General features: G+C 38.8%; 1 protein-coding gene across 1 annotated transcript in view; it reads left to right on the top strand.

The window, feature by feature from the left end:
- LOC132825064 (sodium- and chloride-dependent GABA transporter 1-like) overlaps window positions 1–17708 on the top strand; it is a 62933-nt gene that overhangs the window by 34874 nt on the left and 10351 nt on the right. Inside the window, exons 8-12 of the mRNA XM_060840072.1 lie at window positions 1368–1492; window positions 2615–2727; window positions 5713–5844; window positions 13689–13791; window positions 17547–17647. Coding sequence (XP_060696055.1) covers window positions 1368–1492; window positions 2615–2727; window positions 5713–5844; window positions 13689–13791; window positions 17547–17647 — 574 coding nt within the window. The remainder of the gene's footprint in view (window positions 1–1367; window positions 1493–2614; window positions 2728–5712; window positions 5845–13688; window positions 13792–17546; window positions 17648–17708) is intronic.

Below are 17708 nucleotides of genomic sequence, written 5' to 3'. Positions count from 1 at the left end.
CTCTGAGCTTGAGGAGACAAGTAATGCCTTCCCTTCAGATTAGAGGCTGACAGCCTTCATGTTAGAAATAATGATTCCGAGATCCCAGTGGCAAGCTATGAATACATACAAAGCGTATGCCAGAGACAAGGCTACAGCATTGTCACTCTGGTTTTCTGATAATTACTCCCTGTGACAGTAACTTCTCATGAGGAACATGATAAATCGTTCCTTATATTTTTTTAAAATACCCTATCGTTTTGTAAAATAAATTTCCCTTCCCTATGTTAGTGAGAAAGTTGATGAAAGTTTGATTTGTTTCCTAAAGCAGAACTTATTGGTAGAAAATTAAAAATCGCACAACACCAGGTTATAGTCCAACAGGTTTAATTGGAAGCACACTAGCTTTCGGAGCGCAGCTCCTTCATTAGGCCCTTTCATCAACCACCTGATGAAGGAACGACACTCCAAAAGCTAGTGTGCTTCCAAGTAACCTGTTGGACTATAACCTAGTGTTGTGTGATTTTTAACTTTGTACACCCCAGTCCAACACCAGCATCTCCAATTCATGACTCTTATTGGTAGAATGAGTGTAAAGAAAAAAATTCCAATACTCACCTTGAGATTGTTCTCCAGTTTGTGGTTATGTTCATGGAATGATGTGTACATGGAGTACAGTCCTCACTGTCAGTTAAGATACCAGTGTAAATATCAAGATTTATATGTGTGCCATATAACTAAAACAAAATAATTGTTTTTACCTAGTTGTTTTAATCAGCCTTTTCCAGTGCTACCACAGTGCTGGCATATATCTAGTTTAGTTTACAACTCAGACCATGTTCACACACACAAAAAAATTGAGATAGAAGTGTTTATTTTCCATATCACAGAGTATTTGTAAAACACTGGTAATAATATACTTTACAGTTACTTCACACTTTCATAAGTCATTCAATTACGATAATTGAATGTATCTTTCAGAAGATTGGCTCAAGAACAGATGAGAAGATGTATAAAAGCCAAATGTTGTGGTTGCTGGAGACCTAGAACAGAACAGGAAGTACTGGAGAAACTCAGCAGGTCTGGCAGCGTCAATAGAGAGAAAACATAGTAACGTTTCCAGATTAATGTGACTTGATCGGAAGTCGGAGCAGGTTTACTGTTAGTTAATTGGAGTGCAGAACACTGTATGAGCCAGGGAGTTCAAAAACAAATAAGAGAAAAGCAATGAAAGATAACAGCAAGTTATTAAGGTGAAAATATGCCAAGGTCATTTTCCAAATCTACGAATGTTTGACAATTGGCTTTCTAGAAATCACATCTTAAGCAAGGTGAAAGTATTCATTCAAGAGATATGAATCAGTCTATGTACCTGCTTTACCTTCCAGGGATTGCCTCATTGTATGCAGTATAAACTCCTGCACGAGTATATTTGCCGGACTAGTAATTTTCTCAGTCATTGGATTTATGTCTCACATCACAAAGAAACCAATAAATGAGCTGGCCTCATCAGGTAAGATGAGAACCTTAGAATCTATGATACTTGGTGCTACATTATATCTCCCTCTAATGTTTAAAGCAAGTAGATTTTTAGGCATTTTATAAACAGCATCTTTTGATATTGAGTGTGCAACTGGAATGTTCTGTGATCCAACTATCAAATAGATTACAGAAAAGCATTTAATAGATCATGAAGTATTTCCAGCTGCTATTGCTGCACATGCCTTTTTTCAAGATTTATTTAATTTTCAATCATGATTGTTGGTACCATGACATATGATAAATGAACAGTTATGAGCACATCAAAACAAAATATTGCAGATGCTGAAAATCTGAAATAAAAACAGAAAGTGCTGGTGAAACTCAACAGGTCTGGCATAATTTATAGAGAGAGAAAAACAAAGCTAATGTTTCATGTCTTGGATTGACTTCTTCAGAAGAAGAGACATATCAAACTTGAAACATTTGATGCTGCCAGACCTGCTGAGTTTCTATTCAGTTTTTATTTGAGATAGAAACATACAAGCAGCCTACGATCACTCAACATTACAGCACCAGCATATCCTATCAGGGAAAGGGAGAAAGCAGAGTTATACCTTTGGTTGCTAACAATTATCCTTACATTCTTAAGATTTTATCATCGCCATTAGGGCATCCTCCACTATTTAGAGCGATACTATCACCAGCCTAAATGTGACAGACTAATGTCAGAGACAGTGTCCAGAAATTGATATCCCAGAAATGAATACCAAAGACTGGGCATCTAACAATTATTCTGAAACGATCACAATGTATCAACCAATCCCTCCTTGATTGAATCAAACACTCACTGGGTCACTTTCTGTCATTGGACCTGCATGATGCTACTTCAAAAATCTAACCAGGACAACGGCCATTTAGTCACTCTACAGGTGCACGTAATCTGGTCCAGACAAGCAGAGTTTGGGAAAAGTCACTGGTCTGGGACTCAGCCATTTAGGGTTTCTGCTTCATTTTGTGTCAACTGAATGCCCTTCCTGGAATTTAGTACCTTCATCACATTTTTTCATGGAATATATTACATTTAGTAATTATTCTTAATGCTTAAGAAAATCAGTTGATATGACTTTCTGATTCCACTTCATTTATTATACAGGTCCTGGGCTGGCATTTCTTGCGTACCCAGAAGCTGTGACACAACTACATCCACCAGCACTATGGTCCATCCTCTTTTTCTCTATGTTAATGATGCTTGGCCTTGATTCACAGGTTAGTGTTGAAACATGAGAAAATTAAAATAATGATTCATGATATGGTATCTGTGACATTGTCTCAAGCGCCAAAGGATTAAACCATAAGGAGTTGTATTAAATGAATTAATAAATAAAACAATTCCTCCCCTCCTTTCCTGATCTGGTTGGTTGAATAGAACCTATTGATTTTTTTTAGATTAGATTACTACAGTGTGGAAACAGGCCCTTCGGCCCAACAAGTCCACACCGACCCGCCGAAGCGCAACCCACCCATACCCTACATGTACCCCTTACCTAACACTATGGGCAATTTAGCATGGCCAATTTACCTGACCCCGCACATCTTTGGACAGTGGGAGGAAACCGGAGCACCCGGAGGAAACCCACGCAGACACGGGGAGAACGTGCAAACTCCACACAGTACCTTGCTTACCACAGATGTACAGCTGACCAGTCTGTAATTTCCAGGGATTTCCCTATTCCCTGTCTTGAACAGAGGAACAACATTCATTTCCCTCCAATCAGCTGGTATTACTGTGGAGAGTGAGGATGCAAAGATCATCACCAGAGGAACAGCAATCTCACTCCTTGCTTCCCGTAGTAACTTTGGAAATATCTGGTCCGGCCCTGGGGACTTATCTATCTTGATGCTTCCCAGAATTTCCAGCATATCCACTTCCTTAATATCAATCTATTCAAGCCTATTAACTGGTCCACAGTGTTCTCACTGTCAACAAGGTCCCTCTTTCTAGTGAACATTGAAGCAAAAAACTCAGTTAAGGCTTCCCCACCTCTTCAGACTCGAGGCACAATTTCCCTCCACTATCTCTGATTGGCCCTATCCTCTCTCTGATCATTTCCTTATTCCTTGCATAAGAACACCTTTGGGTTTTCCCTAATCCTTCCTACCAAGGCTTTTTTGTGCCCCCTCTGAGCTCTCCTCTGTCCATTTTTTAGTTCTTTCTTAGTACCCTGTAATCCTTTACCGTTGTGCCAGATCCTTGCTTCCTCAACCTTAAGTAAGCTTCCTTCTTCCTTTTTATGAGAAGCTTCTCTTCTCTTGTCATCCAAGCCTCCTTCACCTTACCATTTCTTGCCTGTCTCAGTTGGACAAAGTTATCCAATACTCTCAACAATAGCCTCCATATTTCTGTTGTGCATTTTCTGTAGAACTATTGTTCCCAATTTATACTCCACAGCTCCTGTCTAATAGCAGTATAATTTCCCCTTCCCCAATTAAATATCTTCCTGTATTATCTGTTCCTATTCCTCTCCATGGTTATGGAAAAGGTGAGGCAATTGTGGTCACCGAAATGCTCTCCCACTGAGAGATCTGGCATCTAGCCTGGCTCGTTGCTGAGCACCAATTCCAATATGGCCTCCCCCCAGTCGGCCTATCTACATATTGAGTCAGGAATGCCTCCTGGACACACCTGACAAAAGTGGCTCCATCCAGGCCATCTGCACTAAGGAGTTTCCAATCAATTTGGGGAAGTTGAAGTCACCCATAATGACAACTCTGTTACATCTGCACCTTTCCAAGATCAGCTGTCTAATCTATTCTTCCATCTCTCTGCTGCTGTTGGGGGTGGGGGGTCTATAGAAAACACCAAATAAACTGACTACTTCTTTCCTCTTACTGATTCCATACCGACTCAGTAGACAAACCCTCATCGAAAACCCTCTTTTCCTCAGCTATGATGCACTCTCTAATTAACAATGCTGTTTCCCCCTCCTCTTTGACACCCCCTCCCTGTTCTTTTTAAAATATCTAAACACCGGACTATCCAGCAACCATTCCTGCACCTGTGAAATCTATGTCTCTGTTATGGCCACAACTTTATGGTAAATCTAGGATTTTGGGTGAACGTGGCTGGTAGACCTCAGGGAAAGGGGATGGGATGGATGGGCTTGAGAGGCTAATGTAAAAGGTCAACAGGGTGAATGATCATGATATTGAGTGTTGCTTCTGATGGACAGAAAGGAAACATACCCTCAAAGTAGATACCTTTCCAGTATTTCACACAGTTAAAGCTGTTCACTACTTAAGGACCTCAGTAGGGTTCAGGGTGACTGGGGATCTTGACGCCTCCACAATCCATTGTGTTTTCAGAGGCAGGTTGAAGATGGGTGGAAAAATGGGAGGAAGGCCTCCTTTTATTTTATGAACCTCCTACCTTCAAATATGCTGGCATGTGACCATAATATCTAGCTCCATATACTCTGCATTACCAAGAATACAAAGTTCTTTCTCTATTTCTGCGTGTGCCTCAGTTCATCTGCTGTTGAAAATCTTATCCATGCCTTAGTATTCATACACTTAACTGAACTCTTTAAACTCAAACTCAGGCCCAGTGATGCCTCATATTTGCATATTTGCAAATGGCTATGGATGGATTTATGAAAAATGTTAAAACTGAGTGTAGTTCCTGCCCCTTAAAAGGTTTTAACTGACACACACACCTATCCACCTACCTGCATATCTACCTATATGTATACCTACCTACATGCATACTTACCTACATACGACCAGCTACAACCCTTTGGTACCTCTCCGAGCAGAAAACACATTGTCACAACATTTCTGCAGTGAGTGCCCAGAATTAAGCTCTTGCACGAAACATAAAAACGAGCTGATGTAGTTAGCTGCTCGCAGTGCTTACTGTACTTAATTCTTGCACTTGTTGGTTCTCCTCTGTCCATTGCAGTTTTATAATGTAACACCCTTTGAACAGAAAGCTCAAGTGAACTACGCAACTCCAACTTTAACTAAACAGCTGTACACAAACTTAGTTGACCAAACAAAACCAATGCATTGACTTTTGCATTAGTTGTATCCAATATGTACTAATCAAAATTAAATACAACACTCTCAAAAGAACTAACTGCTAATCTTACAATGCAGTAATGACATTGATTTCACTTCCCCTAAGTCCATTGTGTTCATGCTCTCTTTATTTCTCACTCCATTTATATTCTAAATTTGATTACTTCCTTTCAGTTCTGCACAGTTGAAGGCTTCATCACTGCCCTCATGGATGAATATCCTCATAGACTGAGAACCCACAAAAAGCTGTTCATTGCAGTGGTGTGCATCCTTTCATACGTCATTGGGTTATGTAACATTACTCAGGTATATTCCGAATAAAATCCTTAAATGTATGTATTTGTACTGTAGACAGATTATATGTTAACTTATCAGGATACTTATCAGGATTGTCCTATAATTCATGATTGCTTTGACAAAGTGAGTACTTCGTTCAGTTTTTTTCTCAGGAGTTCATTTTGTGCTTGTCAAGGTGAAGCATGTGAATGGTGGAAAATGTAATATTCTCTTTGCATGTTTTGAACCATATGTCAGCATGGTCAATTGTAACATGGCTCAAATGCAAAGTAAAATAAGTTGCATCACATGTATTAATTGAGCTTGCTGTAATTTAATATTCTTATCTGACCATATCAGCTGCCCTTTGAGTAAGCTCATTGCCAATATTGGCCTGTAAATGTTGAATTATCAATAGTTTTGCACAGTAGAAAAAGAAATTTTGAGCATATTCATTTCACCAGTGACCCAACAACCAGCAAAGACCAATAATTTCTTTATAAAGATTTGAGGTGGTTTCAAAACTATAATCTGTAACACAACCAAATCTTTTCGAATCTCTGACAATTCCGATTCTATTTTATATGAAGTAACTAATACATCCACAAATTCCCAATAAGCACAATTTATTTTCTTTTTTCCAGTTCCATACATGAAGTATTTCCTATAATGATAAAATCTGGCAAGATATTAGACAAGGCATTCATGAGAGCAGGTCACTTTCAATACCAGAAATAGACCACTGAGGAAAAAGATATAAAAGACAGAGGGTTGTTCCTCTTCTAGTTGGTCTCAGTGTCACACACCATGCAGTGAGCAGTTTTCACCCAAATTTCTACAACTACATAGTGAAAAGTTTGTTTAGAAATTTTAACATTGTAGCCTGACAAAGACTTTCAGTTTGATTTTCACCCCTACCTGTAAGGAAATGATTAACAGATAGTCTTGGTTTAGGAAAGTGATTAAGAGATATAGTGCTTAGCTACAGTGGAATTGTTGAAGTCATAGAACATAGAACATAGAAGGATACAGCGCAGTACAGGCCCTTCGGCCCTCGATGTTGCGCCGACCGAATCCTACCTAACCTATACTAGCCCAATAACTTCCAAATGCCTATCCAATGCCCGCTTAAAATCTTCCAACGTAGAGATGAGCACAAATATCAATGTGTTGTTCTGCTAAAACGTCTACACTTCAGCACTGGAAAAAAAAACAAAAGACACATTGCTGAATTTACGACAGTGTAAGACACATATGTAGAGTACAAGTCATTCTAGGGAAGATAGGGTCAGTGGCTTAGCATATCTGCCTTTGGCAATCCATATACTTAAGTTGCTGTTGGTCTTGGCTGGTTTGCAAAATATGGCTTTTCTTGCAGCTGCTATGTGAAGTAGATTGGTAGCTTACTAAACCTGACAGATAACGAGGCTATTGGGTCACTGACCCATGGGCATTTACTGAACCAATGGGCATTCAGCCTAGAGACTGGGTTGAGACTTTTGGAATCATAAGAAAATACTATGATGCATTAATATTATTAAATAAGAAACCAAAGGAAACTTAGATTTGCTGCTACGAAGAAGAAATTGTTACAACCACCCAGGAGAAGAATAGCAGAATAAAGAACACAGAAGATTCTCTACCTCAAAAATAAATCAGGACCAGGTCAGGGAGATCATTAAAACTAAACCTGTGAAGTCTGAGACTTTGGAGAGAGATGTATCAAAGGTAAACATAGAACCGAAGACTTAAGGAGAGATTGGGAAATGGAATTAACATCAGAATCATGAAAGATGAAATAACAATCATGTCAGAGTCAAATGAGTAGTTGACATTGCATAGTACACATTATCTAACTTCACAAGAAGAGAACACTTCTAAAGATCTAACTGTAAATAATGAATTATTGCAAAGAAGAAGACCATTGACTCCAGCAGCCCACATCTGGGAGACAAAACAATCCCACACCCAAACTATACAAGCAAACATGGACCACAGCTAGAGTACTGTGTGCACCCCAGGGCACCACACTTTAAGAAGAATATTTTGATCTTGAAGGGTGTGCAGTCTAGTTTTATTACAATGATACCTAATCACCACACTTTTTTTTGCATCGAGATTTCTCTGGACTAGTCCTATCAGGATATAAGAATGAAATTCTCTCTACTGTACATGTATCCTAAATGTATCTCTTGAATCAGTATGGAACTGTGTTTTCTTGTTCTCCACTCTCATAGACCACACTGCTAGTCCATGGTGCTCAATTCTTATTCCCCACCTTGGACATTTCACTTGTCCAAGATGATATTTTCCTGTAGTCCTGCCTGCATGTCCTATTGTCATGATTACTCTCTAGACATCTGACTGCAGATAGGTAAAATACTTCACCATCAGCACATGTATTGGTATGTATTTCTTAAGTTCTAATGTCCTATCGCTCTGGTCCAAACTTTAGAACTCATGAGTGTCCGAAGTGTATAGTGCTTCACTGTCAATACCTTCTCCCGTGCTCTCAGAGTTTAATTGCCCCCCTACTCATGAGCACTGTACCTTTACAGTCCGATTGCTGTTATATAATGGAAGTTTTCCCATCATATTCACTAACTTTTCTTGGCCCTTTCCTCACCCTGTAGTCTTCTCTCATACAGTTAGTTATGTTACCTGGTCTGAAATTTCCCTCTTACTGCTTCAACTTTAATAAATACTTTTCTTACAGTGTGAGATTCATTTAGTTAGATAAAAAATAATTGAGTTGATCATTGTTCATTCTAATGCTGGAAGCAGTACTGAAGGCAATTTTGACATATGGCCATTTCCTAATTAGTATTGGATATACCCCTCCAGATATCTGTAAAGGATACTTTTTGCATGTACTGCATGTGCAAGTACAGTTTGTAAATTAAGTTTAGCTGATCTGGCAGTATTTTGTGCACCACACATCAATTTTTGCATCCTTTCTTTTGCACAAGCCAGTGCTGAATGGACATTGTGCAGCAGTATGCATTACAATAATATTTAACTTCTCAAACATGATCTGAAGTTTGTCATTTACAAAATTACCCCAGTTGTCATATCTATATAAAGTAATAGTTAGACATCCCAATTTTTGCTCCATATGCTCATCAGATCCAGAAATACAAGTTCATTAAATTCCTGAGTTCAGGAACATTTAAAACTGGATGTGATGATGCTTATAGTAGCTAATACATTGCAATGTGATCTGATCTAAAGGGATTCATATTCTTCATTCATACCTCTGGCAGCTTTTAACATTAGCTTTGTTTTTGTGAGGACGGATGAGCAAATTGTTTGCGCAATTTCCATATAATCTTTTTAGCTGCACTGGTCAATAACACCTTTAGGACCTCTTGATGAGAAACTCCAGGTTTTATCGATAGAATACAATAATGTCCAGATCTTGTGAATTCCAAGTTTACTATTTTTACAATTACAAATGCTTTATTGTTCTCCATGCCAAATGCGTTTTCATTTTGCTTCGTTAAAGATTTACTCAGCAATAATGGCAGTGCTTACAAAATGTTCTAGCAATACAATTTCACAAGCAATAACAAATTGCTAAACTAATAATAAATTATCCTTTCTGAGTTGAATCCAGGCAGTGCTTTCATATTCCTTGGCTCTGTTTTACTTTGTTTTGTCCAGAGTTTTCAGTTCAACCAATTGGTGCCACACCCTGTTGGGGTACACCCACTGCCTGCTGCAAAGCAATTGAATGAATCAGCACTTGAGAAACTCATGCACTGACTTATGTCTTCTTGTTATTCAGTCTGATCATATTCACCCACCTGTTCCATGAATTGCTTCAAAAACTTGACTTCAAATAGTGATCCGTGAACAATTCCTGATATTGTGATATTTAGATTCACACTGGAAACATGTACTAACTATTCCCCATAGACCACTGGAAATCATTTATTGTCCGATATTTTCTCTTAATTCAGAAATTCAAGGAGCAACTCCCTTCAAAAGGAACAAAGGAGGGGATTAAGACAAAATGTTGTTGGAGGGAGTATTTACATCACGTGTGGCACCGACTTGTCTCTAAAAGCTTTGATATATGAGGTCAGATCTTTTTTCCAACAACGTAACTAATCACTCAGTGAATGAATTACAGACACTGCTCAGCAATGGTATAAACTCAGCTCTTTTTAAGAAGCTCAAGAATAAGTTATCTAATCATCCAATTAATCAATTACAAACACTCCCCAGGAGCAGTGTAACAACAACAGAAAGTCAAGAAGATAACTGAGCAATTTTTTTTTAAGTTAAACAAACCGCCAGTTTAACTAAATTCCCAATAAACAAATTACATCACTGCCCTGTAGAGGCAAAATTATGACTTTTCATTGTTTGACCAGCAAACACATTTGTGCCATGGGCAGTGCGATCATTGAATCACAGCCATTAGACCACCAGGGATGGTAAGAGAGACACATGATTCTGAAATTAAGGAAATGTTAGATAGGCTACAAAACCACTTTGCAATTATTTTAATCAACCTATTTGGGCACACTATAACACATTGTGGATAAAATAATGCACAACGACCCCTGCAGTGCCGAACCCCCTGTAAAGGCTTCACCCATATGAATTAAATTCTTTCTTTTATTTCAAGAATCTATCACCAAATCACCCAATTGCCATATGCTACTCCCCCCAGCACCCCAATCCTGCTTATGACTTAGATATTTTCTATTCAACCTGTATTACCCCCCTCGAGAACAGATGGGACTTGAACCTAGGCCTCCTAGCCTGGAGGTGGGAAACTGGGCAGCATGGTGGTACAGTGGTTAGCACTGCTGCTTCACAGCACCAGAGACCTGGGTTCAATTTCTGCCTCAGGCACATTCTCCCCGTGTCTGCGTGGGTTTCCTCCCACAGTCCAAAAATATGCAGGTTAGGTGAAGTGGCCATGTTAAATTTCCCACAGTGTTAGGTGAAGGGATAAATGTAGGGGAATGGGTCTGGGTTGGTGTGGACTTGTTGGGCTGAAGGGCCTGTTTCCACACTGTAATTAATCTAATCTAAACTACCATTGTACCACAAGAACCCCAGAGTGTTTATGATTTTTTTTTCCTTTTTCATATATCTGGAAGTGTTCTTAGAGCTGTGTTTTATTTCCTATCTCCAAATCTCCTGTGGTATTTTTTCATCTACTAGCCACAATTACTAAATTGCCTGTGTTCTCCAACTGATTAATTTACATGCAAAGCCCTTTAAGGGCAATACAGATCATTAACAGTGATGGGGCATTAGGGAAGTTGGAAAGGGTAACCCAAACAAGGATTTGGAGTTTATGACTTTTTAAAGCTTTCTTCTTTTCTCTTTTTATATCCGGGAATACTAACACACAACCAAACATTTTTCTCACTACCGAATCACTTGTAGGTTTGATTTGATATTTTTCAATGTCCAGAAGTGCTCTTAGACATAACTGAGCATTTCTTGCATCACAAAATCACCCATGCTATTTTTTTCTGCCTTATAACCACCTCCAGTAAATCATCATGTTTTCTAATTAATTAATTTGTGAACATAGCTTTTGAAGACAATTCAAACCATCAAAAGCAGGGGGGTTTAGGGAGAGATGGAAAGGGCTAAATCAAAGTGGAGTTGGAAGGGGCATGCTTATTACCTGAATACAAAGTTAAATGAGTATTGCCTGTTCTCAATCAACTCTGGAGCTCATCTATTTGGTCATTAAAGAGACATGCATCTTGACAACTGAAGTTCAATTTGGGTTCTGCCAGGAAAACTTTGTTCTTGACCTCATGACAAGTTTGATTCAAAAAAGGACAAAACAACTAAACTCCAAAAGTGAGCTGAGAGTGATCATCCTGGGTGGGGCATCAAGGAGCCTTAGCAAAACTGGAGTCAGTAGAATTCAGGAGAAATTAATCCACTAGTTGAAATTATACCTGATACAGAGGATGATGGTGGTAGGTATTCGTGGCCAGTCATCTCAGCACCAAGACATCTCTGCAGAAGTTCTGCAGGGCAGTGTCCTAGGCCCAGTCATCATTGACTGCTTCACCAATGACCTTCCCTCCATCATAAGGTCAGAAGTAGAGATGTTTGCTAATGATTGCACAATTTTTAGCACCATTTGCTACTCTTCAGTTACTGATGCAGCCCAAACACAAATGCAGCAAGACCAGGCAACAAACCAGCTTGGTGAGAAGTGCAAGTGACATTTACACCTCAAAAATGCCAAGCAATGACAGTGTTCAACCAGCAAGAAACTAACTACCCCTGCTTGATATTCAATGGCATTGCCATTGCTGAATCTCCCGCTAACACCCTTTACAGAGGGAGCTACCATTAACCAGAAACTGAACCGGACCAAATGTTTCAATACTTTAGGTCCAAGAGCAAGTGAGAGGCTAGAAATGTTATAGTGAGTGACTCATCTCCTAACTCAATAGAAGCCTGTCCACTATCTAAAGGCACAAGTCAAGAGTGTGATGGAATACCTCCCCCCGCCCCGCCCCGCCCCCCCCCCCCCCCCACTAATCTGGATGAATGGAGCTCCATTAACTCTCAAGCTGCTTAACATCATCCATGACAAAGCAGTCCATTTATTGGCAGCAACTCACAAATATTCACTGTCTCCATCCCATGGTACTGCAGCAACAGTGTGCACCATCTACAAGATGCACTGCAGAAATTCACAAGGATCCTCAGACAGCAACTTCCAAACCCATGACCACTTCCATCTAGAATGATAAAATCAGCAGATACATGGGAGCACTTACACCTGCAATTTCCCCTCCAGACCACTCACTATCCTGACTTGGAAATATGTTGCTGTCCCTTCAGTGCTGCTAAATCAAAATACTGGAATTTCACCATCCCTCACCAGTAGCATTGTGACTGTACCTTCATTAAATAGACTATAGCAGTTAAAGAAGACACCTTCTCATGGGCAATAAATGGGGGTTAATAAATGATGTCATAGCTAGCTATGCCCAGATTCAGTAACTACATAAAATGTGGACATGTTTACCTATGATGAAGGGTTGAAGAGGCTAGGCTTTTATCCCCTGGAGATGAGAAGAATAAGAGATAAAGATTACATTAGATTAGATTCTCTACAGTGTGGAAACAGGCCCTTCGGCCCAACAAGTCCACACCGCCCCTCCGAAGAGCAACCCATCCAAACCCATTCCCCTACCCTATATTTACCCCTGACTAACACTGTGGGCGATTTAGCATGGTCAATTCACCTGACCTGCATATCTTTGGATTGTGGGAGGAAACCGGAGCACCCAGAGGAAACCCTTGCAGACACAGGGAGAATGTGCAAACTCCACACAGACAGGAGGGATTAAAGTTAATTGAGACATATAAGATACTGTGGGTTTTGACCAGATACACGTTGAATGCATGTTTCCAGTTGTGGAACAATCTAAAATTAGGGGTCACTGCTTTTAAGGTTTCACCTATTTCAGACAGAGATAAGAATTTTATTTTCTCAAAGTAGGCTGTGAGTCTTTGGAACTCTCCTCCTCAAAAAGTGGGAGAAGCAGATGTTTTAAATCTTTTCAAGGCAGAAGAGGATAGATTCTTGATAAACAAAGGGTTGAAAAGTTGTTGGGGTAAGCAGGAATGTGGAGTGATCCAATCAAGCCTTGATCTTATTGAATGGTGGAGCAGGCTGAAGGGCCATCTGGCCTATTCCTGCTCTGATTTTGTATATTTGTGTGTTTGTTCATGTGTTGGCATTGTGGGATAGCTACAGTTGACCTATATTCTGAAATGTTTTACAGATAATGTGCTGAGAAGATATTTTTAAATTGAATTCGTAATTCATATTTCAACTTTGCATTTCTAAATTTTCTTTCTCAACACAGGGTGGTCTCTACATGTTCAAGTTGTTTGACTATTATTCTGCCAGTGGCATGACTCTCCTCTTTCTGGTATTCTTTGAGACTATCTCAATATCGTGGTTTTATGGTTAGTGACTGTTCTAAATAAAAACCTATGTTAGTTTTATTAGGAAACATTGTGACTCATGTTAATGTAAAATTGCAGTCAGATATGGGAGGAGAGAACAGCTTAATAGTAAACCTAGATATAGATTTCAGGTTATATGGCTCTCTTCAGACTTTCCTGCTATGGAGCAACAAACTATTATGATTATTATTAAAAATCTAGATATAAATAGATATCATGAATTAATTTCATCTTTTAACCTCATGCCAAAAGGCGCATGGAATGACAGGACATGTTTTTTAATTCTTCGTAGGACCTCATCTGTGTAATGAAGGGGAAGTGCTCAACAGAATGCTCTTCTCTAAAGCCTACAGTCATTTTTAGTCTGCTGTTGGGTGCTGCCTAGTGATGCTTACAGCCTAATATTACCTGACACTTGAGAGGAAGCATTTTGCTTGCTGGCCCAGAATCAGGAAATGCACAGGAGGGGAAATCAATCTTCAGCATTTTCCCCTCTGAATCTCTAATTCATGGTTGCTTTCTTGTCAATAATCTTGTTAACTTTGCATCACAACAATACATCTTGCTTAAATCATATAGCAATGTTTGTGGAGTAAAGTTATGCCGGCTAAGTAATCTATTTGGTTTGATTTGAAGACCGTTTTGTTCACACAGCAGAAACTTAGAGAAAGGCATAGGTCTACTGTGAGGATAAAAAGACAACTCAGCAAGATTTCCTCCACTTCTTGTAATAAGTTACAGTTGTGACAACTGATCCACAATGATCTGAGATTTCTGGAGTTCTGTTTAGATTACTTTCTGCTCATCTGTTGTAAAATTGTTACTTTATTTTGTTACAAGGCAACTTTCAAACATTCTCTACAGTGAGTTTCTTTATAATGTATGTATAATCATTATTAATTCTGAATTAGAATGCATATTAATTTGGTGTCTTTCTGCAATGTCCTGAACTTAACATGGCAATTAAAGGTGACATTGTAAGGTTTACACTGGATATCCCAGTGATGAAGACACTTACCTTAATTTACATTCCTAGTCATTGTCCAAGCAATGTACTCTTGGATGAATGCCACTAATAACAGTCTCCTAGCTAAAGTTATTTTCAATCATTTATTTTGTTTACTTTTTGCAGCAGTAGTATCACAAATTCTATATGAGTTTCCAAAATATTTGCTCACCCACTTAAGTGTAATACTCTTTTAATAACTAGACATTCTTGAGCATGCTAAGCCAAACTAATAATGTTTTCACAGCAACACACAAAATTGTTTTATTAAAAAACAAAGGACTGTAAGTATTGTTAGTTAGGAAGAAGTCTCTATGCACATTCCATATGCAGTATATTTTGGGATGTAATCTAAAAGCCAGATAAGAGGTAAATTGTAATCTTCACAGTTTACACTACAACCTGTAGTCCTGTGATCACAAGGCAGTATAGTTATGCATAATACAATCAGGTCATTCCTTGGAAGCTCAGTTGGAAATGATCCCTGAAGGAATTCTTTTACCAGTCAATGTGAAACATTTTTTTTGCCTAAATCAGATTTCAAATCAAAGAAAATGTGTAAAACAACAACAGACAGATGTACTGAGTAAGTGATTGATTTTTGGCTTTCTCCAGAGACCCATGTCTTTATCCAGTTCGATTCACTCCACATGATATCAAGAAATGTCTGAATTCACTGGATACCACTATGTCCATGAAACATTCCAATGATAACATTGAATACATGTGCTCCAGAACTGGTCAAGCCATAAACCAACCTGGTCTAACTGCAGCTATAACATTGGCATCTATCTGCAATGTGAAAAATTGCCCAGCCATGTACTGCGCACAAAAAGCAGGACAAGTCTAATATAGCTAATTACCATCCTATTAGTTTACTCTTAATCCTCAGCAATGTGATGAAAAGAGTGATTGACGGTGCTATAAAGTGGCATTTGCAAAGTAATAACCTGCTCACTGATGTTCAATTTTGGTTCTGCCAGGAACACTCAACTCATGATCCCATTTTAGACTTGGTCCAAACGTGCACATAAAATTCTCAAATTCAGAAGTGGACTGAAATCTGACTATCCTCTACGTCAACATAGCATTTGATGGAGTATGATATGATGCAGGCCTAGAAAAGCTGGAGTCCATGGTAATCAGGAAAAATGTTCCCTGGATAGAATAATTCTGAGCATAAAGGAAGATGGTTGTGGTTGTTAACGGCCAATCATCTCAGTTGCAGGACATCATTTTATGGGTCCCTGAGGTAGAGTTGCAGGCCCAACCATCTTCAGCTGCTTTATCAGTGACATTACTTCCATCAAAAGGTTAGTGGTGGGGATGTTTGCTGATGATTGCACTATGTTCAGCACCTCAGATATTGACACACATCCATATGCTATAAGACTTAGACACTATTAACGCTTGGGCTGATAGGTGGCATCACAAAAGTACCAGGCAATGTCCATCTCAAACAAGAGTGAATCTAACCATCACCATACTGTATTTCCATCACTGATTCCCCAACTACCCGAGAGGTTACCATTCTTCAGAAACTGAATTGTAATCACCATATAAATACTTTGACCATGAGAGCAAATCAGACGCTAGGAATTCGATGAGCAAATAACTCACCTCCCATTTCTTTAAAGCTTGTCCACCATCACCTCACTTGCCTGAATGAGTGCATCTTCCATAACATTCAAGAAGCTTGCCATTAACAAGGACAAGGCAGCCTACTTGATTGGTAACCCAATCACAATCTTCAAGATTCACTTTCTTCATGTTTGATGCATGGTTGCAGTAGTATGTACCATCTACAAGATGCACTGTAGGAATTCACAAGACCACTTTGACAACACCTTCCAAATCTGCAACCTCAATCATACAATAGAAACAAAATACTGTGGATACTGGAATTCTGGGAATTGTGAAATAAGAACCAAAATATGAAAGAAACTCAGCAGCGTGGTAGCATCTGTGAAGAGAGAAACAGAATTAATACTTTGAGTTCAGTATGATTCTTTTCCAGAACCTTTATTACCTTGTATGACAAGGGCAGCAAATACACAGGTATAAACACTTGCAAGTTCCCTTTCAAACACATCCCATCTGGACTTTGAAATGTATCACTGTTCCTTCAATGTCACCACTTCAAAATTCTGGAGTTGCCTTCTGAACACTACCTTGAATTTTTTTACCCAAAAACTGCAACAGTTCAAGAAGAAAGCTAATCACTGCCTTCTCCAAAGCAATTAGAGATAGGCAATAAATACTAGTTTAGCCAGTGATACCTGCAGTCCATGAATGATTTTTTAAAACAAATCCATTTGCTTTGTTTGAGACCTTGAATGTAGTAAGACTTCCCAAAGTTCTTCATAGGCATTAGGGAACTATATTGCATACTAAGTCATATAAGAAAACAGCAGATCAAAAGCTTGATCAAAGTGGTACATTTTAGGAAGAAGAAAATAAGGAAAAGAGGAACAGGTATTAAGGGAATAATTACAAAGCTTAGGAGGTAGGAAGTTGAGAGCATCATTATCAGTAGTGGGGCCATTAAAATCAAGTATGGTTAATAGGTCATAATTGCAGAATGCAGAGATGGTTGTTATGTAGGGCTGAAGAAGATTGTTGAGATAGGATAGGATGGAGTAAGGTTTGGAAATATCTTGAAAATGAAAATGAGAATTCTGAAATGGGATTGAAATTTTCTGGAAAGATTGATGTCCAAGGGTATAATTTTTGATATTGTTTTTCACAGGAGTTAACAAGTTCTATAAAAACATTGAGGAAATGATTGGGTACAAGCCATGCATATGGTGGAAGCTTTGTTGGGTATATTTTACTCCTTTTGTAGTTATGGTAAGACTTTTTTAAAACTTAAACTGTAGCTTTATCTTTTTATAAAGAATTCTTTCTGAAT

Source organism: Hemiscyllium ocellatum, chromosome 19, assembly GCF_020745735.1.
Source record: "Hemiscyllium ocellatum isolate sHemOce1 chromosome 19, sHemOce1.pat.X.cur, whole genome shotgun sequence".
NCBI lineage: Eukaryota > Metazoa > Chordata > Chondrichthyes > Orectolobiformes > Hemiscylliidae > Hemiscyllium > Hemiscyllium ocellatum.
The sequence above is the reverse complement of the archived record's forward strand: the minus strand, read 5'-3'. Positions and strand labels throughout refer to the sequence as shown.